Source organism: Gallus gallus, assembly GCF_016699485.2.
Source record: "Gallus gallus isolate bGalGal1 chromosome W unlocalized genomic scaffold, bGalGal1.mat.broiler.GRCg7b W_unloc5, whole genome shotgun sequence".
Taxonomy (NCBI): Eukaryota; Metazoa; Chordata; class Aves; order Galliformes; family Phasianidae; genus Gallus; species Gallus gallus.
The window spans coordinates 74549-98014 of NW_024095979.1; the positions used below are offsets into that span (position 1 = coordinate 74549).

Below are 23466 nucleotides of genomic sequence, written 5' to 3' on the forward strand. Positions count from 1 at the left end.
AGCAATCTCGGAGTTTTGACACTGCTTTCTTTTCAGTCGCGGATTTTGCGACGTAGAGAAATAATTTCTCCCTCGGAAACTTTCCCAAATGGAAAAGACTTTGTGATACTTGAGTCGGCGATTGTTGCGCTTCTGCTGTCTTTGAGACTCAGCTGCCCTTCTCCATTTCTCTGTTTTTAATATGAACAAAACATTAAAAAAAAAAAAAAAAAAAAAAAAAGGAGTATTGTTCCGTAACCAGAAGGAGGAGTAGCTACAGGCACCGTAAGGCTTTTACATGTAATCACCTCTCGCGCTTTGTTAGGCCTCTGGCTTTGCTTGAGTCTTTGTTGAATTGCGATTGCATTCAAGGCTTACTGGAGTGGGGGAGTTTCAAAATGCTAATAAATATTTGCATTAGAAATTAAAGACTTGAAACTTGCTAAATGAAATTATTGTGCGGCCGTTCCTCAAAGAATCTCGATTTGTCAGCAGTAGATCCGCTTGCGGGACTGACGATCGCAGCTGTGAATGACTCTGAATTAAACTGTTTGAAGAAGCGGAATAAGACAACTTGTTACGTTTTTCTGAATATCCAACCTGAAGCTCCCCCCGGCGCAGCGCAAGGCCGTTACCTCTTGTCCCGTCGCTAGTTACCTGGGAGAAGCGGCCAACCCCCACCACGCTACAAGCACCTTTTGGGTAGTTGTAAAGAGGCGATAAGGTCTCTCTCCCCTGAGCCTCCCCTCCTCCGGACGAAACAATCCCAGTTCTCTCAGCCGCTACCCATAGGTCTTGTGCTCCAGTCCCTTCACCAGCTTTGTTGCCCTCCTCTGGCCACGCTCCAGAGCCTCAACGTCTTTCTTGTAGTGAGGAGCCCAAAGCTGCACGCAGTACTCGAGGAGCGGCCTCACCAGCGCCGAGTACAGAGGGATGATCACCTCCCTCGTCCTGCTGACTACATGATTTCTGATCCAAGCCAGGATGCCGTTGGCCTTCTTGGCCCCCTGGGCACGCTCCTGGCTCATGTTCAGGCGGCTGTTGACTAATGCCTCCAGATCCGTTTCCTCCGCGCAGCTTTCCAGCCTCTCTGCCCCGAGCCTGTTGCGTTGCATGGGGTTGTTGTGAACAAAGTGCAGGACCCGGCGTTTGGTCTCGTAGATGCTCCTGCAATTGGCCTCGGCCCAGCGATCCAGCCTATCCGGATCCCTGTGTAGGGCCTTCCTACCCTCAGGCAGATCAAGCCTTCCTCCCAACATGGTGTCGCCTGCAAACTTACTGAGGGTGCGCTCAATCCCCTCGTCCAGATCATCAACTGAAATAGAAATCAGGACCGGACCAAACGCTGACTCCCTGGGGAACGCCGCTAGCATACACCGCCAGCTGGATTGAACTCCATTCAGCACCACTCTCTGGGCCTGGCCGTCCAGCCAGGTTCTGACCCGGCAGAGTACACCTGCCCAAGCCATGGGCTGCCATCTTCTCTGGGAGAATACCGTGGGAGGCAGAGTCAAAGGCTTCACTGAAGTCTAGGTAGACTACATCCACAGCCTTTGCCTCATCCACTAGTCGGGTCACCTGGTCATGGAAGGAGATCGGGTCGGTCAAGCAGGACCTGTCTTTAAGGAACCCGCGCTGGCTAGGCCCGGTCCCCTGGTTGTCCAGCACACGCCCTGTGATCTCACTCTGGGTGATCTCCTCCATGACCTTCCCCGATACTGAGGTCAGGCTGACAGGCCTGTAGTTCCCCAGATCCTCCATCCGACCCTTCTTGGAGGTGGGCGTCTGTGTGGCTCCATGTATCGGTAGCAAGACAGTTCGTTATATACGTATACCCGATGTGAGATTAAAACTCAGAAAGGTGACAAATATTTGCCCAACCGGTTTATTGTAGAAAGTTTTGGTTAGCTAGGCCGGGGGATGGGAGGCGGGATGACGAAAGCAATAGTAAAAAGACAGAAAAGAAAAGCAAGGATTTGTTACAGGAATGCAGAGATGGTTACCACCGCAGTGTGACAGTGTTTCATGATTCTGGTTGGAAGCAGGGGTGGAGGGGCAGGTTCTCTTTCTCGGTCGATCACAGGCGGAAGGAAAACACAACAAGGGAAAAGCGCGCACAAAGGTTTTGCAGAGTCCATACACATATATATATACTGTCTGGTTCTCCTTGGGTTGCTCATAGTAACGGCACGTCCAGCACCGGTGCAACAGTCAGAACAGACAGAAGTAAAGAAGGCACTGGGAATTGAGGGGCGTTTATTCTGCTCCCCGGCCCCGTCTTCCAGCTCAGGGGGCTGAGTACCCTGAGAATAGCAGGTCTCACTGCTAAAGACGGAAGTGAAGAAGGCGTTGAGAACTTCAGCCTTTTCCTCCTCCTCGGTGGTGATGTTCCCCACCGCGTCGAATAAAGAAGGGAGATTCTCCTTGGCCCTCCTCTTGCTACTAATATGTTCGTAAAAACATTGTTTTCATCATCTCGAACAATGGCGGCCAGACTAAGGTCTTGCTGGGCTTTGGCTTGTCGAATTTTCTCCCTGCGCATGCTAGCAACATCCTGGCACTCTCCCCGAGTTGCCCGTCCTTCATCCAAAGATGGCAAACTCCTGGCCTGCTCCGCCAACATTTGACGGTCATTTGACGGGAGGGATCGGCACCAAAAAGCCCCCAGCGCCTAAGTCCCTGAGCCCCGATAAGCACCGGGCCGACGGGAGCGGAGCCGCCTACAGGGCGGGGACAAGCTTAAAGGGCAGGCGAGACAGCCAACCGAGGCGCGAGAACGGCCGGCACGGCTCTGTCGGCCCAATGAGCGCCGCCGAGGGCCGAGCCGAGCCGAGCCGAGCCGAGCCGAGCCGAGCCGAGCCGAGCCGAGCCGAGCCGAGCCGAGCCGAGCCGAGCCGAGCCGAGCCGAGCCGAGCCGAGCCGAGCCGAGCCGAGGAGCTTTGGGGCTGAGGGAGTGTTGTAGCGAGCGGGCGCCGTCATGGCCGGCGGGATCGTTAGGTCGCCGGTCGCCTGGCGCGGTGGCGCCGCTCTCTTGGGAAAAGTCGCCCGCCAGGAGTTCTCTGCCAACGTTATCCGCGAGGAGGAGCCGTTGTGGACGAGGAGGTAGCCGCGGCTTTGTCGTGCGTCGCGCGATTCTTCCCTTGCCCTCCCGTCCCACCCCTCCCCCACCCTAGCGCGCTCGCAGGCCCTCTGGAACGAGCGCCCGTTGCGGTGCCGGCGAGTGCGGCGGGGCGAGCGGCGACCTTGCCGCGGGGCGGGGCGTGGCGGGGCGGGGCGGGCGGACGGGCCTTTCTGGCTGGTGATGCTCGCTACTGCAGCGCCTCCTCTAAAACCCCGCGCTCCTTCGGTGCCACGGGGCTGCCGTGGCGCATACTGGGTCGCTGGTGCCGTCTGGCTCGCCTGGCTTCCCTGCGCCACCGTGTGGTTGTGTGCGCGTGTGTAGAGGCGGGCCTGTGACGCTGAAGCGCTGGGTGGCAGCCGCGGGCGCTTGCCGCGCGCGATATCTATCCCTTTGGCGCTTCTAGTCGTGCTAGTTCCATTCGAATTAGTTGACCGTTTCCTACAGGCCGGTGGTATTCACGTGTCGAAGGCGATAACCTTTGCCTCGACGTGGAAGTGTCTGACGTAGCGCCAGCCTCACCGTGCTAATCCAAAGCGTTCTTTCACCGGAGTCCGCGGTGTTCTTGAGGATGGAGTGTTAACACGGCCTCCGTCGGGATAACCCCAGGTTCTTTGAAAATGCCTTGGTCAAAAGTAGGATAGGAAGGCGATATTTGGCCATAACTGAAGGATGGTGAGCCACCGTTTGCCGCTTGAGTGGTTAAGCAGGGTCTTAATATGAGAGTGAAATAAGCGCAAATGGAGGTGCTTTTGTTTGGGTTTAAAATCGCTCTGTGCTCGTAGCAGCAGGAGCCTGTGAAAACATGGTTTGTGCATAGAAGGGAGAGGGCTTTGCCAATTCAAAGATCACTTAGGAAGAATCGCTGTTTTGTCTTGCGTTTGGGGTACGCGTTCAGTGGGGCGTAGCGATCTGCTTCAGCTATTGCCTTTCTCCGAAGCCAATCCCGTTTTAAGCGTGTCCTCTTCCTCCAGTGCCTTGCGTTCCATGATATTTCACCGCAAGCTCCTACGCTTTTTTCCTAGCCGTTCCTGAGAAGGCCGTTGTGAGGTTATCCGGAGCAGAAGATTGTGGCGCACCTGTAAGTACCGTGGAAACTTTCTGTACTCTAAACGGTGCCTGTAAGTGGTATGTAATTTAGTAGGCTCTGTCCCGTCGCCTCGTTTCCTCTTGGTGTTGCAAAGAGGCACAGTAGGCTATCTGGGGCTTCCCGACGCCATAATCTTTTGCCTCTAGCTTGTAACGGAGCTGAGCGTTTTGACTAAGGGAAGTGAGAGAAAGCGATGCTCATTTCTGGGTACGTACTTGTAGTGCAAAATGCAGTGCTGTTCAGAAGTATGGCCCGATGCCTGTTCTCGCTGTTTCCAGACAGTGGTCATGGCTCTAATATGGAGAAGAGGGCTTGGGGTTTTGAGCAGGTCGGAGGCGAGGAAGGAGAGAGCTGGCTGAGGGGTGCTGGATGTTTCATTTTCAGCTACAGAAGTCAAGTCCCATGGCTTTGGCGTGGGCTCACAAAGCCTACATCGAGTTTTTCTTTTCTGCCGGAAAGACTTAGGTTGCCCGAAGATACAATGGGGGGCTGGAAGCCCGAGACCAATCTGGCTTCTGTGCTCGATTTGTAGTCCGTTACTCTCTAGCTGGGGGTGGGGAGGGGGTTAGGAAGAAAAGGAAAAAAAAAAAAAAAGGTGGCAAGTCCCATAGCTGTCCCTCCCCCCATTATGCGTAATCGGACTTTGTAGCTTTGCTTGGAACGTGTCAGTTGCAGAAAGGCAGTAATTTGAAGAGCAGCGCTTGAATGGCAAAGAACTAGTTAACCGCGTTCTGTGGATGGTTCTCTGCTCGCCTTCCTTGGCTTCCTGCCCTCTCCACTCTTCATTGTGTTGTGGCATGCTCCGTTACGTAACGTTATTTCCTTCTCCAGCTTCTTGGCCGTTTGATGATTGTTGGCGAGAAGTGTGCTGCTAACCTGGGCCTGACCAATGGATTCCGGATGGCTGTGAGATACCCACCCTCAGTCCCTTCAGACTACCGCGCACGTCTCTGTATTCTGGATGGCCGTCAGTTGGGCCAGCCTCCTGGCTAAGATGTTTGCACCGCAGGAGTTGCTGCACGCGTACGGATCGCCACCGAATGGATTTCACGTGTTGCCCGTCAGCCTAGCCACCGTTGACATATAATTGTTTTTGGTGGGTGTCTGTGGAGGGCAATGAAAAGCTTTGAGCAGCATTTGCACAATAAAGATGGAGCATGGGGATATCATCTCTGTCTCTCTTGTCTTACTGATGGAAATGATTCTGCAAGTTAAAACGGTGGGTCTCCGTCTCCCAAAGACAATATAGGATGTGCTGTGTGTTTGAGGCCTTGCCGTCTTCCTCCAGCTTCTCCAGAGCCTCAACGTCTTTCTTGTCTTTGTTGAATTGCAATTGCATTCAGGGCTTACTGAACTGGGGGAGTATCAAAATGCTAATAATTATTTGGATTAAAAATTAAATACTTGAATCTCGCTAACTGGAATTATTTTGTGGCTGTTCCTCAAAGAATCTTGATTTGTCAGCAGTAGATCCTCTTGCGGGACTGACAATCGCAGCTTTGAATGAGTTTCGTGGTTTTATGATCTTTGGTTGTCAGTGTTCCATACCATAACTTCATGTAGTGCTCTGGGAGTTAAAGAGTTCTTTTTCCAGGTCCAGGTACTTGTTCCAGAAGAGAACTGCTACATCCCCCAAAGGACTGTTCGCTGTTCTGTTATGTCTGCTCAGGGGGAAAAGATAAATGGCCTTTTTAGGTCTTCTGTAATTCTTTTTTTTTTTTTTCTCGTCTGGCTCATCTGTTGTGGATTTCATCTTGTCATAGCATTAGAGCTATTAGCTAGATAGTAATAGCCTTTGGCTTTCGGACACTCTCTCATTTAATTTGATTTATTTGTTTGAATTCTAATTATTTTGTATTATTTTGTATATTATTGTGATATCTTGCATTCCCATATATTATTTAGTAAATTAGTTTGTTTCTCCTCAAATCATTGCTGCTGTTTTGTTTTTGGGCCCATCTTTCTACCCTTTTCCCCTTTTCCCGGTGCACCCGTCCCTCCTGCCCTGCTAGTCACAGAACCAGGCCGAACCAGCCCATAAACTGTTTACATTCTTGGTGGCGATGCCGGGGTTAGGTTGCTTTTTGGCTTTTTGAATAAATCTCTCTTTGCTCTTGGTGTGCTTAATTAGAAATTTTATCTTCATTGCAGGTGCTGTCTGAAAACTGGACCTTGAAAGTCCAGGCGGACTGCCAATATTCTGGGATATTTTTAAACTTTGAGCATTGATATGTTGCTTCTGCTAAGAGAAAAGAAAATGCTTTCTCTTGTAAAACTGCTTTTCAAGGGACTGCATGCCATCATTTATTTTTTCTTTCTTAATGCTCAAAACATACTGGGCCTTAATTAAGTTTGCCACTCTGCTCTATGGAGCTATAGGTATGTATATTCACTTGAAAACACTGATGGAAATACCTACCTGGTATCTGCATACAGTATGGTATACAACTCCAGAGGGAGTTCCTAATTCTACAGAAATTGTTGTTTTTATACAGTCTCCCATTCTGTCCTTTGAATCATTTATGTGGTTGTTGAATGCTCATCCAATGTTCATGATGATTCTGGTTTCAGTCTCCCTGAATATACTCCTCATCATTTCACTCAGTATCTGTATTTTTAATATTTTGAGGAAGCCTTCCCCAAAGCCTGAGAATACTGAGTGGCAGGGAGTGTGGAGGGTCTTGGAAGAGACTTTAGAGACATGGACATCCTCGGTGTCATGTGACTTTACTCCGGAACACCTACAAGATCCTGACAGCCTAGGCAGATATTTGAGACAGGGATGTTATGGCTCAGGCAGATATGATGAAGCATTGATTATTTGGGGCCTGGCTAATGATTATCGGGCCTTATTCAATACTAACCCAGAGAGTGAGAGTTTCTGAAATTGAGAAACAGAGTCTCCAAACTGAAAGAGTGTGTCTCCGAGATGATAGGGAGAATCTCCTGGTCCAGAAAGAGGGTCTCCTAGTCGAGAAACAGCCTTCAAGTTGAAAGAGAGAGTTTCTGGGAGAGAGTCCGAGCTGAGAGGGAGAATCTCCAGTTCCAGAAAGAGTCTTCTTGCTGAGAAACAGAATCTCCAGACTGAGCAAGATAGTATCCGAGCTGAGAAGGAAAGTCTCCAATCTGAGAGAGAATCTCCAGTCTGAGAGAAAAGACCTCCAATCCTAACATGACGCCCTCCAATATGAACGGGACGCCTTCCAGTCCGAACGAGACACTTTCCAATCCAAGCAAGACACCTTCGAATCTGAGCATGACACCCTTCAATCTGAGAGACACTGTGGGAATACAAGAAAGGTTATTCAGAGCAGCAGCTGTGAAGCAAGAAAAACAGCATGAGAAAACAACACTGAGAACTAAGGATATCTCTAGAAGAAGAGGAAAGCAAAAGAAACGGCCTATGGCTCTGCCTGGATAAGCACCTGTATGCATGGTTAAGGAGTGTCTATGGAATACTTTGTTGACGTGTAAAGGCAGATGGGAAAGTTGTAAGGGAGGATGGAAAAGCTAAAAAAGGAAACTTGTGAATGTATATAAGTTATGTGAGAACCTGTAATAAACAATTTGGATCGTTCGCATCTGAGTCTGTGCCTCACTGCCACAAGACACCCTCCAAACTGAGAGAGACACCCTCCAAACTGAGACTCCCTTCAATCCAAAATCAATAGCCTTCAATCTCAACAAGACACCCTCCTGTCTGAGTGAGACATCCTCCAGTCCAAGTGAGGCATCCTCCAGTCTGAACGGGACACCCTCCAAATTGAGCAAGACACCTTCCAGTTCAAAATATTCAGTCTCTAAACCGAATGAGCCCACATTCAGGCTCAAATAGTCATCCTCAAATCTGAATGAGATTCCCTCCTAGTCGAATAAGAGACTCAGAGCTGAGCTGGATAGTAAGAGCATTGAAACTGACCAACCTGATCAATGACAGGAGGCACCACAACCAATGCCAGTTGCCCCTGTAAGGGGACGGAAAATGAAATGAACATCAACTCATTTAGAACAGAAGAGGAGAAGGAGAAAGTAGAGAAAGAAGGTCCAGTGAAACAACCCCTAGGTCCAGAGGAGTGGCTCCGAGATAAAGGGTAGGGACGCCCACGAGGGTAACAAGTCCTGAAAGAGTAGAAAGTGAGAGAGACATCATCACTATTACCACTAAACTTCTGAAAAATGACTGAAATTCAAGGCCTGAGAAAAGACTTTTCATGCCACTCAAATGAACCTATAGTCACCTGGTTACTTAGATGTTGGGACAATGGGGCTAACAGTGTGTGGCTAGATAGTAGAGAAGCTCGCTAACTGGGTGGCATTGCTAGGGACTCAGCCATTGACAAAGGTAATATTACATGCCAAGATGAGGTCTTCACTCTCTGGAAGCAGATGCTGTTAGCTGTAAAAGAAAAATAACACTTCAAAGATGATCTGATGCCTGAGATAAAGAAATGGACTGATATGGAAAAAGGCATCCGGTATTTGAGAGAATGCGCTGTGACGGAAATGTTACACAACTGTGCATCCAATCCTGACTATCAAAACCAAGAACACGATCCTGAGAGAGTAAGGCTTACACCAAATATGTGGCGTACATTCACAAGAACTGCACCAGAAAAGTATGCTGGTACATTACCAGCGATGAATGGCAGAGGGGAAAGAAGATCCTTTTAAATAAATGGATAACTAGACTTCAAGACTTTGAGTTACATTTAACCCCTATATGAGCTTGTGTTTCAGCCATTACAAAGGTAGCTGAAAAAATGGACAGAATGGAGAACAATCAACAAGATACAATAGATGAACTGTCTACTGTGCTTTATTCTGATGGAACTGATAAACCCATGGTGGTATGAGATACACCTGATGGGGAACAGGATTCCCAAAACAGCCAACTGCAGAGGCTGATCAAATTCTTTTCCTCCTAACATGCATAATTCAGTGACTCACCTATTAAAAGAAGGAACCCTCCTGCTTCAGGAAGTGACAACGGTAAGACTGCTTCAGACAGTAAGACTGTCTGAACAGTGACAAGTGACTGTATGAATAGCAAAAAGTGACAACAGTAAGACTGATTGCTGCGGAGACCAGATTCAGGGCAGAAAAGACTGTGTTGGACAAGGGACCTAAGTCAAAAAGGCCGACCAGAATGCTCTTCATAAGGCTTTTTGAAGCTAGCAAAAGCACTGTCATGGTTTTATGATTTTTGGTTATCAGTATTCCACATCACAACATCATGCAGTGTACTGGGAGTTAAAGAGCAAATGCTTTAGTTCCGGGTACCTATTTGGAAGAAAAGAACTACGTTCCCCAGAAGACTGATTGAGTACTATTATCATTCCTGCTCAAGGGAACAGATATAAGGGCACAGGTCATCTGACTCGCCCCTCTTCTCATCTCGCTGTGTTTCCTGTCGGATCGGCTCGCTGCTGCTGCTCCCGACTGCACACAAGGCTTAAATAATAGTGTAAGGCCTTTGGCTCTCGGACAATCTTTCTCTCAATCATTTTTGATTTATATTGTATTATTGTGTGTTATATTACATACTGATACTATATTTAGTAAATAAGTTTGTTTCTGCTCAGATCGTTGCCGCTGTTTTTAATTATTTTGGGGTCCCCTGTTTCCCTTCCTGGAGGCGCGGATTTTGCGAAATCCCTCCGCCCCACTAGTCGCGGAACCGGGCCGGACCAGCCCTTAAACCGCTGACAAGCACTGTACCGGCGCCGGGGGGCTGGCAGCTTGTGGGCGGGATACTGAGCCAGCAGGGGTGGAGCTGGCATAATCGCGGTATAGTTGAGACACACTCCTCACGTGTGCAACGGTCATTGCTGCAGAAAGCATCTTCGGGGCATATAAGACTGCGATGGACAAAGGTCTTAAAACAAAGCGACCGACCAGAAAGCTCATCTTAGAACATTTCAAGCTCTTCTTAGGGCTATTTTGAAGCTAGCAAAAGCACCATACCGGTGCGGGTGGGGGGAGGCAGCTTGTGGGCGGGCTGCTGAGCCAGCAGGGGTGGAGTTGGCACAATCATGTCAGTCTTGAAACACACTCCTCACATGTGAAGCGATCGTTCCTACGGAGACCAGCTTCGGGGCAGGTAAGACTGAGCTGGACAAGGGACCTACAGCAAAAAGGCCGACCAGAATGCTCTTCTTAGGCCTTTTTTGAAGCTAGCAAAAGCACTGTACCGCCGCCGGGGGCCTGGCAACTTGTGGTCGTGCTGCTGAGCCACCAGGGGAGGAGCAGGCACAATCGCGGTAGAGTTGAAACACCATCCTCACGTGTGCAACGGTCATTGCTGCGGAAAGCAGCTTCAGAGAAGGGAAGACTGCGCTGGACAAGGGGCTTAAATCAAAAAGGCCGTCAAGAAATCTCTTCTTAGGGCATTTTAAGCTCTTCTTTAGGGCGTTTTTCAAGCTAGCAAAAGCGCCGTACCGGCGCCGGAGGGCGGGCAGCTGTGGGCGGGCTGATGAGCCAGCAGGGGTGGAGTTGGCACAATCGTGGTATAGTTGAAACACCCTCTTCACGGCTGACACGGTCATTGCTGCGGAGAGCAGGTTCAGAGCAGAAAAGACTGCGCTGGACAAGGGACCTAAAGAAAAAACGCCGGCCAAAAAGCTCTTCTTGGGGCTTTTTGTAAGCTCGCAAAAGCACTGTACCGGCGCCGGGGGGCTGGCATCTTGTGGGCGGGCTGCTGAGCCAGCAGGGGTGGAGGTGGCACAATCATGGCAGTGTTGAAACACCCTCCTCACATTTGACACGGTCATTGCTGCGGAGACCAGCTTCAGAACAGGAAAGACTGCGCTGGACAAGGGACCTAAAGCAAAAAGGTCGAACGGAAAGCTCATCTTAAGGCATTTTAAGCTCTTCTTAGGTCTCATTTGAGGCTGGCGAATGCACTGTACCGGCGCCGGGGGGCTGGCACCTTGTGGTCGTGCTGCTTAGTCAGCAGGGGTGGAGCTGGCACAATCGTGGTATAGTTGAAACACACTCCTCCCGTGTGCAACGGTCATTGCTGCGGAGAGCAGCATCAAAGAAGGGAAGACTGCGCTGGACAAGGGTCTTAAATCAAAATGGCCGTCAAGAAATCTCTTCTTAGGGCATTTTAAACTTTTCTTAGGGCTTTTTTGAAGCTAGCAAAAGCGCCGTACCGGCGCCGGGGGGTGTTCGGGGTGGCAGCTTGTGAGCGGGCTGCTGAGCCAGTAGGGGTGGAGCTGGCACCAATCATGGAAGTGTTGAAACACTCTCCTCACATTTGACACGGTCATGGCTGCGGAGACCAGCTTCAGAGCAGAAAAGACTGCGCTGGACAAGGGATCTAAAGGAAAAGGTCGAACGGAAAGCTCACCTTAGGGCATTTTAAGCTCTTCTTGAGGCTTATTTGAGGCTGGCAAATACACTATACTGGCACCGGTGGTCTGGCAGCTTGTGGGCAGGTTGCTCAGACAGAAGGGGTGGAGCTGGCACATTCGCGGCATAGTTGAAACACACACATCACGTGTGCAAAGGTCATTGCTGCGGAGAGCAGCTTCAGAACAGGAAAGACTACGTTGGACAAGGGACCTAAAGGAAAAAGTTCGACCAGAATGCTCATCTTAGGGCATTTCAAGCTCTTCATAGGGCTCATTTGAGGCTCGCGAAAGCACTGTACCGGCGCCGGGGGGCTGGCCGCTTGTGGGCCGGCTGCTGAACCAGCAGGAGTGGAGGTGGCACAATCATGGCAGTGTTGTAACGCATTCCTCACGTGTGCAACGGTCATTGCTGTGGAGACTAGCTTCAGAGAAGGGAAGACTGCGCTGGACAAGGGACCTATAGCAGAAAGGTCGAACGGAAAGCTCATCTTAGGGCATTTTAAGCTCTTCTTAGGGCTCATTTGAGGCTGGCGAATGCACTATAGTGGCGCCGGGGGGCTGGCAGCTTGTGGTCGTGCTGCTTAGCCTGCAGGGGTGGAGCTGGCACAATCGTGGTATAGTTGAAACACCCTCCTCACGTGTGAAACGGTCAGTGCTGCAGAAACCAGCTTCAGAGAAGATAGTCTGCGCTGGACAAAGGACCTAAAGAAAAAGGCCGTCAAGAAATTTCTTCTTAGAGCATTTTTGAAGCTAGCAAAAGCACTGTACCGGTGCCGGGGGGCTGGGCGGTGATGGGCGGGCTGCTGAGCCAGCAGGGGTGGCGGTGGCACAATCGCGGTATAGCTGAAACAGCCTTCTCACGTGTGCAACGGTGATTGCTGCGGAGAGCAGGTTCAGAGCAGGAATGACTGCGATGGTCAAGGGTCCTAAAACAAAACGGCCGACCAAAAAGCTAGCAAAAGCACTGTACCAGCGCCGGGGGTCTGGCAGCTTTTGGGCTGACTACTGAGCCAGCAGGGGTGGATCTGGAATACTTGTGGCGGATTTGAATAACCCTTCTAACGATTGCAACGGTCATTGCTGTGGAGAGCAGCTTCAGGGAATGGAAGACTGCGCGGGACAGGGGACCTAAAGCAAAAAGTCCGTCAAGAAATCTCTTCTTAGGGCATTTTAAACTTTCCATAGGGTTTTTTGAAGCTAGCAAAAACGCCGTTCCTGCGCCGGAGGGCGGGCAGCTTGTGGTCGTGCTGCGGAGCCAGCAGGGGTGGAGCTGTCACAATCGCGGTATAGTTGAAACACACTCCTCCCGTGTGCAACGGTCATTGCTGCGGTGAGCAGCTTCAGGGAAGGGAAGACTGCGTTGGACAAGGAACCTTAAGGAAAAACGCCGACCTGAAAGCTCACCTAAGGGCATTATAAGCTCTTCGTAGGGCTCATTTGAGGCTCGCGAAAGCACCGTACCGGCGCCGGGGGGCTGGCAGCTTTTGGGCGGGCTACTCAGCCAGCAGGGGCGGTGCTGGAATAATTGTGGCGGTGTTGAATAACCCTTCTAACGAGTGCAACGGTCATTGCTGCGGAGAGCAAGTTCAGAGCAGGAAAGACTGCGCTGGACAAGGGTCCTAAAACAAAAGCGCCGGCCAAAAAGCTCTTCTTGGCGCATTTTGGAAGCTCGCAAAAGCACTGTACCGGCGCCGGGCGGTGTTAGGGGGGGCAGCTTGTGGGCGGGCTGCTGAGCCAGCAGGGGTGGAGCTGGCACAATCATGGCAGTGTTGAAACACCCTCCTCACATTTGACACGGTCATTGCTGCGGAGACCAGCTTCAGAACAGGAAAGACTGCGCTGGACAAGGGACCTAAAGGAAAAGGTCGAACAGAGAGCTCATCTTAGGGCATTTTAAGCTCTTCTTGAGGCTTATTTGAGGCTGGCAAATACACTATACTGGCACCGGTGGTCTGGCAGCTTGTGGGCAGGTTGCTCAGACAGAAGGGGTGGAGCTGGCACATTCGCGGCATAGTTGAAACACACACATCACGTGTGCAAAGGTCATTGCTGCGGAGAGCAGCTTCAGAACAGGAAAGACTACGTTGGACAAGGGACCTAAAGGAAAAAGTTCGACCAGAATGCTCATCTTAGGGCATTTCAAGCTCTTCATAGGGCTCATTTGAGGCTCGCGAAAGCACTGTACCGGCGCCGGGGGGCTGGCCGCTTGTGGGCCGGCTGCTGAACCAGCAGGAGTGGAGGTGGCACAATCATGGCAGTGTTGTAACGCATTCCTCACGTGTGCAACGGTCATTGCTGTGGAGACTAGCTTCAGAGAAGGGAAGACTGCGCTGGACAAGGGACCTATAGCAGAAAGGTCGAACGGAAAGCTCATCTTAGGGCATTTTAAGCTCTTCTTAGGGCTCATTTGAGGCTGGCGAATGCACTATAGTGGCGCCGGGGGGCTGGCAGCTTGTGGTCGTGCTGCTTAGCCTGCAGGGGTGGAGCTGGCACAATCGTGGTATAGTTGAAACACCCTCCTCACGTGTGAAACGGTCAGTGCTGCAGAAACCAGCTTCAGAGAAGATAGTCTGCGCTGGACAAAGGACCTAAAGAAAAAGGCCGTCAAGAAATTTCTTCTTAGAGCATTTTTGAAGCTAGCAAAAGCACTGTACCGGTGCCGGGGGGCTGGGCGGTGATGGGCGGGCTGTTGAGCCAGCAGGGGTGGCGGTGGCACAATCGCGGTATAGCTGAAACAGCCTTCTCACGTGTGCAACGGTGATTGCTGCGGAGAGCAGGTTCAGAGCAGGAAAGACTGCGCTGGACAAGGGTCCTAAAACAAAACGGCCGACCAAAAAGCTCTTCTTAGGGCTGTTTTGAAGCTAGCAAAAGCACCGTACCGGCGCCGGGGGGCTGGCAGCTTTTGGGCGGGCTACTCAGCCAGCAGGGGCGGTGCTGGAATAATTGTGGCGGTGTTGAATAACCCTTCTAACGAGTGCAACGGTGATTGCTGCGGAGAGCAGGTTCAGAGCAGGAAAGACTGCGCTGGACAAGGGTCCTAAAACAAAAGCGCCGGCCAAAAAGCTCTTCTTGGCGCATTTTGGAAGCTCGCAAAAGCACTGTACCGGCGCCGGGCGGTGTTAGGGGGGGCAGCTTGTGGGCGGGCTGCTGAGCCAGCAGGGGTGGAGCTGGCACAATCATGGCAGTGTTGAAACACCCTCCTCGCGTTTGACACGGTCATTGCTGCGGAGACCAGCTTCAGAACAGGAAAGACTGCGCTGGACAAGGGACCTAAAGGAAAAGGTCGAACAGAGAGCTCATCTTAGGGCATTTTAAGCTCTCCTTAAGGCTCATTTGAGGCTAGCCAAAGCACCATTCCGGCGCCGGGAAGCTGGCAACTTTTGGGCGGGCTACTGAGCCAGCAGGGGTGGAGCTAGAGTAATTGTGGCGTTGTTGAATAACCCTTCTAACGTGTGCAACTGTCATTGCTGCGGAGAGCAGCTCCAGAGAAGGGAAGACTGCGCTGGACAAGGGACCTAAAGCATAAAGGCCGTCAAGAAATCTCTTCTTAGGGCATTTTAAACTTTTCTTAGGGCTTTTTTGAAGCTAGCAAAAGCGCCGTACCGGCGCCGGGGGGTGTTCGGGGTGGCAGCTTGTGAGCGGGCTGCTGAGCCAGTAGGGGTGGAGCTGGCACCAATCATGGAAGTGTTGATACACTCTCCTCACATTTGACACAGTCATGGCTGCGGAGACCAGCTTCAGAGCAGAAAAGACTGCGCTGGACAAGGGATCTAAAGGAAAAGGTCGAACGGAAAGCTCACCTTAGGGCATTTTAAGCTCTTCTTGAGGCTTATTTGAGGCTGGCAAATACACTATACTGGCACCGGTGGTCTGGCAGCTTGTGGGCAGGTTGCTCAGACAGAAGGGGTGGAGCTGGCACATTCGCGGCATAGTTGAAACACACACATCACGTGTGCAAAGGTCATTGCTGCGGAGAGCAGCTTCAGAACAGGAAAGACTACGTTGGACAAGGGACCTAAAGGAAAAAGTTCGACCAGAATGCTCATCTTAGGGCATTTCAAGCTCTTCATAGGGCTCATTTGAGGCTCGCGAAAGCACTGTACCGGCGCCGGGGGGCTGGCCGCTTGTGGGCCGGCTGCTGAACCAGCAGGAGTGGAGGTGGCACAATCATGGCAGTGTTGTAACGCATTCCTCACGTGTGCAACGGTCATTGCTGTGGAGACTAGCTTCAGAGAAGGGAAGACTGCGCTGGACAAGGGACCTATAGCAGAAAGGTCGAACGGAAAGCTCATCTTAGGGCATTTTAAGCTCTTCTTAGGGCTCATTTGAGGCTGGCGAATGCACTATAGTGGCGCCGGGGGGCTGGCAGCTTGTGGTCGTGCTGCTTAGCCTGCAGGGGTGGAGCTGGCACAATCGTGGTATAGTTGAAACACCCTCCTCACGTGTGAAACGGTCAGTGCTGCAGAAACCAGCTTCAGAGAAGATAGTCTGCGCTGGACAAAGGACCTAAAGAAAAAGGCCGTCAAGAAATTTCTTCTTAGAGCATTTTTGAAGCTAGCAAAAGCACTGTACCGGTGCCGGGGGGCTGGGCGGTGATGGGCGGGCTGCTGAGCCAGCAGGGGTGGCGGTGGCACAATCGCGGTATAGCTGAAACAGCCTTCTCACGTGTGCAACGGTGATTGCTGCGGAGAGCAGGTTCAGAGCAGGAATGACTGCGATGGTCAAGGGTCCTAAAACAAAACGGCCGACCAAAAAGCTAGCAAAAGCACTGTACCAGCGCCGGGGGTCTGGCAGCTTTTGGGCTGACTACTGAGCCAGCAGGGGTGGATCTGGAATACTTGTGGCGGATTTGAATAACCCTTCTAACGATTGCAACGGTCATTGCTGTGGAGAGCAGCTTCAGGGAATGGAAGACTGCGCGGGACAGGGGACCTAAAGCAAAAAGTCCGTCAAGAAATCTCTTCTTAGGGCATTTTAAACTTTCCATAGGGTTTTTTGAAGCTAGCAAAAACGCCGTTCCTGCGCCGGAGGGCGGGCAGCTTGTGGTCGTGCTGCGGAGCCAGCAGGGGTGGAGCTGTCACAATCGCGGTATAGTTGAAACACACTCCTCCCGTGTGCAACGGTCATTGCTGCGGTGAGCAGCTTCAGGGAAGGGAAGACTGCGTTGGACAAGGAACCTTAAGGAAAAACGCCGACCTGAAAGCTCACCTAAGGGCATTATAAGCTCTTCGTAGGGCTCATTTGAGGCTCGCGAAAGCACCGTACCGGCGCCGGGGGGCTGGCAGCTTTTGGGCGGGCTACTCAGCCAGCAGGGGCGGTGCTGGAATAATTGTGGCGGTGTTGAATAACCCTTCTAACGAGTGCAACGGTCATTGCTGCGGAGAGCAAGTTCAGAGCAGGAAAGACTGCGCTGGACAAGGGTCCTAAAACAAAAGCGCCGGCCAAAAAGCTCTTCTTGGCGCATTTTGGAAGCTCGCAAAAGCACTGTACCGGCGCCGGGCGGTGTTAGGGGGGGCAGCTTGTGGGCGGGCTGCTGAGCCAGCAGGGGTGGAGCTGGCACAATCGTGGTATAGTTGAAACACCCTCCTCACGTGTGAAACGGTCAGTGCTGCAGAAACCAGCTTCAGAGAAGATAGTCTGCGCTGGACAAAGGACCTAAAGAAAAAGGCCGTCAAGAAATTTCTTCTTAGAGCATTTTTGAAGCTAGCAAAAGCACTGTACCGGTGCCGGGGGGCTGGGCGGTGATGGGCGGGCTGCTGAGCCAGCAGGGGTGGCGGTGGCACAATCGCGGTATAGCTGAAACAGCCTTCTCACGTGTGCAACGGTGATTGCTGCGGAGAGCAGGTTCAGAGCAGGAAAGACTGCGCTGGACAAGGGTCCTAAAACAAAACGGCCGACCAAAAAGCTCTTCTTAGGGCTGTTTTGAAGCTAGCAAAAGCACCGTACCGGCGCCGGGGGGCTGGCAGCTTTTGGGCGGGCTACTCAGCCAGCAGGGGCGGTGCTGGAATAATTGTGGCGGTGTTGAATAACCCTTCTAACGAGTGCAACGGTGATTGCTGCGGAGAGCAGGTTCAGAGCAGGAAAGACTGCGCTGGACAAGGGTCCTAAAACAAAAGCGCCGGCCAAAAAGCTCTTCTTGGCGCATTTTGGAAGCTCGCAAAAGCACTGTACCGGCGCCGGGCGGTGTTAGGGGGGGCAGCTTGTGGGCGGGCTGCTGAGCCAGCAGGGGTGGAGCTGGCACAATCATGGCAGTGTTGAAACACCCTCCTCGCGTTTGACACGGTCATTGCTGCGGAGACCAGCTTCAGAACAGGAAAGACTGCGCTGGACAAGGGACCTAAAGGAAAAGGTCGAACAGAGAGCTCATCTTAGGGCATTTTAAGCTCTCCTTAAGGCTCATTTGAGGCTAGCCAAAGCACCATTCCGGCGCCGGGAAGCTGGCAACTTTTGGGCGGGCTACTGAGCCAGCAGGGGTGGAGCTAGAGTAATTGTGGCGTTGTTGAATAACCCTTCTAACGTGTGCAACTGTCATTGCTGCGGAGAGCAGCTCCAGAGAAGGGAAGACTGCGCTGGACAAGGGACCTAAAGCATAAAGGCCGTCAAGAAATCTCTTCTTAGGGCATTTTAAACTTTTCTTAGGGCTTTTTTGAAGCTAGCAAAAGCGCCGTACCGGCGCCGGGGGGTGTTCGGGGTGGCAGCTTGTGAGCGGGCTGCTGAGCCAGTAGGGGTGGAGCTGGCACCAATCATGGAAGTGTTGATACACTCTCCTCACATTTGACACAGTCATGGCTGCGGAGACCAGCTTCAGAGCAGAAAAGACTGCGCTGGACAAGGGATCTAAAGGAAAAGGTCGAACGGAAAGCTCATCTTAGGGCATTTTAAGCTCTTCTTGAGGCTTATTTGAGGCTGGCAAATACACTATACTGGCACCGGTGGTCTGGCAGCTTGTGGGCAGGTTGCTCAGACAGAAGGGGTGGAGCTGGCACATTCGCGGCATAGTTGAAACACACACATCACGTGTGCAAAGGTCATTGCTGCGGAGAGCAGCTTCAGAACAGGAAAGACTACGTTGGACAAGGGACCTAAAGGAAAAAGTTCGACCAGAATGCTCATCTTAGGGCATTTCAAGCTCTTCATAGGGCTCATTTGAGGCTCGCGAAAGCACTGTACCGGCGCCGGGGGGCTGGCCGCTTGTGGGCCGGCTGCTGAACCAGCAGGAGTGGAGGTGGCACAATCATGGCAGTGTTGTAACGCATTCCTCACGTGTGCAACGGTCATTGCTGTGGAGACTAGCTTCAGAGAAGGGAAGACTGCGTTGGACAAGGAACCTTAAGGAAAAACGCCGACCTGAAAGCTCACCTAAGGGCATTATAAGCTCTTCGTAGGGCTCATTTGAGGCTCGCGAAAGCACCGTACCGGCGCCGGGGGGCTGGCAGCTTTTGGGCGGGCTACTCAGCCAGCAGGGGCGGTGCTGGAATAATTGTGGCGGTGTTGAATAACCCTTCTAACGAGTGCAACGGTCATTGCTGCGGAGAGCAAGTTCAGAGCAGGAAAGACTGCGCTGGACAAGGGTCCTAAAACAAAAGCGCCGGCCAAAAAGCTCTTCTTGGCGCATTTTGGAAGCTCGCAAAAGCACTGTACCGGCGCCGGGCGGTGTTAGGGGGGGCAGCTTGTGGGCGGGCTGCTGAGCCAGCAGGGGTGGAGCTGGCACAATCGTGGTATAGTTGAAACACCCTCCTCACGTGTGAAACGGTCAGTGCTGCAGAAACCAGCTTCAGAGAAGATAGTCTGCGCTGGACAAAGGACCTAAAGAAAAAGGCCGTCAAGAAATTTCTTCTTAGAGCATTTTTGAAGCTAGCAAAAGCACTGTACCGGTGCCGGGGGGCTGGGCGGTGATGGGCGGGCTGTTGAGCCAGCAGGGGTGGCGGTGGCACAATCGCGGTATAGCTGAAACAGCCTTCTCACGTGTGCAACGGTGATTGCTGCGGAGAGCAGGTTCAGAGCAGGAATGACTGCGCTGGACAAGGGTCCTAAAACAAAACGGCCGACCAAAAAGCTCTTCTTAGGGCTGTTTTGAAGCTAGCAAAAGCACCGTACCGGCGCCGGGGGGCTGGCAGCTTTTGGGCGGGCTACTCAGCCAGCAGGGGCGGTGCTGGAATAATTGTGGCGGTGTTGAATAACCCTTCTAACGAGTGCAACGGTCATTGCTGCGGAGAGCAAGTTCAGAGCAGGAAAGACTGCGCTGGACAAGGGTCCTAAAACAAAAGCGCCGGCCAAAAAGCTCTTCTTGGCGCATTTTGGAAGCTCGCAAAAGCACTGTACCGGCGCCGGGCGGTGTTAGGGGGGGCAGCTTGTGGGCGGGCTGCTGAGCCAGCAGGGGTGGAGCTGGCACAATCATGGCAGTGTTGAAACACCCTCCTCACATTTGACACGGTCATTGCTGCGGAGACCAGCTTCAGAACAGGAAAGACTGCGCTGGACAAGGGACCTAAAGGAAAAGGTCGAACAGAGAGCTCATCTTAGGGCATTTTAAGCTCTTCTTGAGGCTTATTTGAGGCTGGCAAATACACTATACTGGCACCGGTGGTCTGGCAGCTTGTGGGCAGGTTGCTCAGACAGAAGGGGTGGAGCTGGCACATTCGCGGCATAGTTGAAACACACACATCACGTGTGCAAAGGTCATTGCTGCGGAGAGCAGCTTCAGAACAGGAAAGACTACGTTGGACAAGGGACCTAAAGGAAAAAGTTCGACCAGAATGCTCATCTTAGGGCATTTCAAGCTCTTCATAGGGCTCATTTGAGGCTCGCGAAAGCACTGTACCGGCGCCGGGGGGCTGGCCGCTTGTGGGCCGGCTGCTGAACCAGCAGGAGTGGAGGTGGCACAATCATGGCAGTGTTGTAACGCATTCCTCACGTGTGCAACGGTCATTGCTGTGGAGACTAGCTTCAGAGAAGGGAAGACTGCGCTGGACAAGGGACCTATAGCAGAAAGGTCGAACGGAAAGCTCATCTTAGGGCATTTTAAGCTCTTCTTAGGGCTCATTTGAGGCTGGCGAATGCACTATAGTGGCGCCGGGGGGCTGGCAGCTTGTGGTCGTGCTGCTTAGCCTGCAGGGGTGGAGCTGGCACAATCGTGGTATAGTTGAAACACCCTCCTCACGTGTGAAACGGTCAGTGCTGCAGAAACCAGCTTCAGAGAAGATAGTCTGCGCTGGACAAAGGACCTAAAGAAAAAGGCCGTCAAGAAATTTCTTCTTAGAGCATTTTTGAAGCTAGCAAAAGCACTGTACCGGTGCCGGGGGGCTGGGCGGTGATGGGCGGGCTGTTGAGCCAGCAGGGGTGGCGGTGGCACAATCGCGGTATAGCTGAAACAGCCTTCTCACGTGTGCAACGGTGATTGCTGCGGAGAGCAGGTTCAGAGCAGGAAAGACTGCGCTGGACAAGGGTCCTAAAACAAAACGGCCGACCAAAAAGCTCTTCTTAGGGCTGTTTTGAAGCTAGCAAAAGCACCGTACCGGCGCCGGGGGGCTGGCAGCTTTTGGGCGGGCTACTCAGCCAGCAGGGGCGGTGCTGGAATAATTGTGGCGGTGTTGAATAACCCTTCTAACGAGTGCAACGGTGATTGCTGCGGAGAGCAGGTTCAGAGCAGGAAAGACTGCGCTGGACAAGGGTCCTAAAACAAAAGCGCCGGCCAAAAAGCTCTTCTTGGCGCATTTTGGAAGCTCGCAAAAGCACTGTACCGGCGCCGGGCGGTGTTAGGGGGGGCAGCTTGTGGGCGGGCTGCTGAGCCAGCAGGGGTGGAGCTGGCACAATCATGGCAGTGTTGAAACACCCTCCTCGCGTTTGACACGGTCATTGCTGCGGAGACCAGCTTCAGAACAGGAAAGACTGCGCTGGACAAGGGACCTAAAGGAAAAGGTCGAACAGAGAGCTCATCTTAGGGCATTTTAAGCTCTCCTTAAGGCTCATTTGAGGCTAGCCAAAGCACCATTCCGGCGCCGGGAAGCTGGCAACTTTTGGGCGGGCTACTGAGCCAGCAGGGGTGGAGCTAGAGTAATTGTGGCGTTGTTGAATAACCCTTCTAACGTGTGCAACCGTCATTGCTGCGGAGAGCAGCTCCAGAGAAGGGAAGACTGCGCTGGACAAGGGACCTAAAGCATAAAGGCCGTCAAGAAATCTCTTCTTAGGGCATTTTAAACTTTTCTTAGGGCTTTTTTGAAGCTAGCAAAAGCGCCGTACCGGCGCCGGGGGGTGTTCGGGGTGGCAGCTTGTGAGCGGGCTGCTGAGCCAGTAGGGGTGGAGCTGGCACCAATCATGGAAGTGTTGAAACACTCTCCTCACATTTGACACAGTCATGGCTGCGGAGACCAGCTTCAGAGCAGAAAAGACTGCGCTGGACAAGGGATCTAAAGGAAAAGGTCGAACGGAAAGCTCACCTTAGGGCATTTTAAGCTCTTCTTGAGGCTTATTTGAGGCTGGCAAATACACTATACTGGCACCGGTGGTCTGGCAGCTTGTGGGCAGGTTGCTCAGACAGAAGGGGTGGAGCTGGCACATTCGCGGCATAGTTGAAACACACACATCACGTGTGCAAAGGTCATTGCTGCGGAGAGCAGCTTCAGAACAGGAAAGACTACGTTGGACAAGGGACCTAAAGGAAAAAGTTCGACCAGAATGCTCATCTTAGGGCATTTCAAGCTCTTCATAGGGCTCATTTGAGGCTCGCGAAAGCACTGTACCGGCGCCGGGGGGCTGGCCGCTTGTGGGCCGGCTGCTGAACCAGCAGGAGTGGAGGTGGCACAATCATGGCAGTGTTGTAACGCATTCCTCACGTGTGCAACGGTCATTGCTGTGGAGACTAGCTTCAGAGAAGGGAAGACTGCGCTGGACAAGGGACCTATAGCAGAAAGGTCGAACGGAAAGCTCATCTTAGGGCATTTTAAGCTCTTCTTAGGGCTCATTTGAGGCTGGCGAATGCACTATAGTGGCGCCGGGGGGCTGGCAGCTTGTGGTCGTGCTGCTTAGCCTGCAGGGGTGGAGCTGGCACAATCGTGGTATAGTTGAAACACCCTCCTCACGTGTGAAACGGTCAGTGCTGCAGAAACCAGCTTCAGAGAAGATAGTCTGCGCTGGACAAAGGACCTAAAGAAAAAGGCCGTCAAGAAATTTCTTCTTAGAGCATTTTTGAAGCTAGCAAAAGCACTGTACCGGTGCCGGGGGGCTGGGCGGTGATGGGCGGGCTGCTGAGCCAGCAGGGGTGGCGGTGGCACAATCGCGGTATAGCTGAAACAGCCTTCTCACGTGTGCAACGGTGATTGCTGCGGAGAGCAGGTTCAGAGCAGGAAAGACTGCGATGGTCAAGGGTCCTAAAACAAAACGGCCGACCAAAAAGCTAGCAAAAGCACTGTACCAGCGCCGGGGGTCTGGCAGCTTTTGGGCTGACTACTGAGCCAGCAGGGGTGGATCTGGAATACTTGTGGCGGATTTGAATAACCCTTCTAACGATTGCAACGGTCATTGCTGTGGAGAGCAGCTTCAGGGAATGGAAGACTGCGCGGGACAGGGGACCTAAAGCAAAAAGTCCGTCAAGAAATCTCTTCTTAGGGCATTTTAAACTTTCCATAGGGTTTTTTGAAGCTAGCAAAAACGCCGTTCCTGCGCCGGAGGGCGGGCAGCTTGTGGTCGTGCTGCGGAGCCAGCAGGGGTGGAGCTGTCACAATCGCGGTATAGTTGAAACACACTCCTCCCGTGTGCAACGGTCATTGCTGCGGTGAGCAGCTTCAGGGAAGGGAAGACTGCGTTGGACAAGGAACCTTAAGGAAAAACGCCGACCTGAAAGCTCACCTTAGGGCATTATAAGCTCTTCGTAGGGCTCATTTGAGGCTCGCGAAAGCACCGTACCGGCGCCGGGGGGCTGGCAGCTT

The 23466-nt window shown here is 52.3% G+C and overlaps 1 protein-coding gene and 1 pseudogene across 2 annotated transcripts; one reads left to right on the forward strand and one right to left on the reverse strand.

Moving 5' to 3' along the window:
- Window positions 1–173: 173 nt before the first annotated feature.
- Window positions 174–1837, reverse strand: LOC121108814. Its single transcript, XM_040656967.1, has one exon. It carries the CDS (start codon window positions 1446–1448, stop codon window positions 762–764), a length of 687 nt encoding a protein of 228 aa, XP_040512901.1. The 5' UTR covers window positions 1449–1837; the 3' UTR covers window positions 174–761.
- Window positions 1838–2920: 1083 nt separating this feature from the next.
- On the forward strand, window positions 2921–5356 carry LOC121108822 (annotated as a pseudogene). The gene is made up of 3 exons (XR_005843467.2): window positions 2921–3081; window positions 4072–4178; window positions 5019–5356. The product of XR_005843467.2 is annotated as a histidine triad nucleotide-binding protein 1-like (transcript).
- Window positions 5357–23466: the final 18110 nt, after the last annotated feature.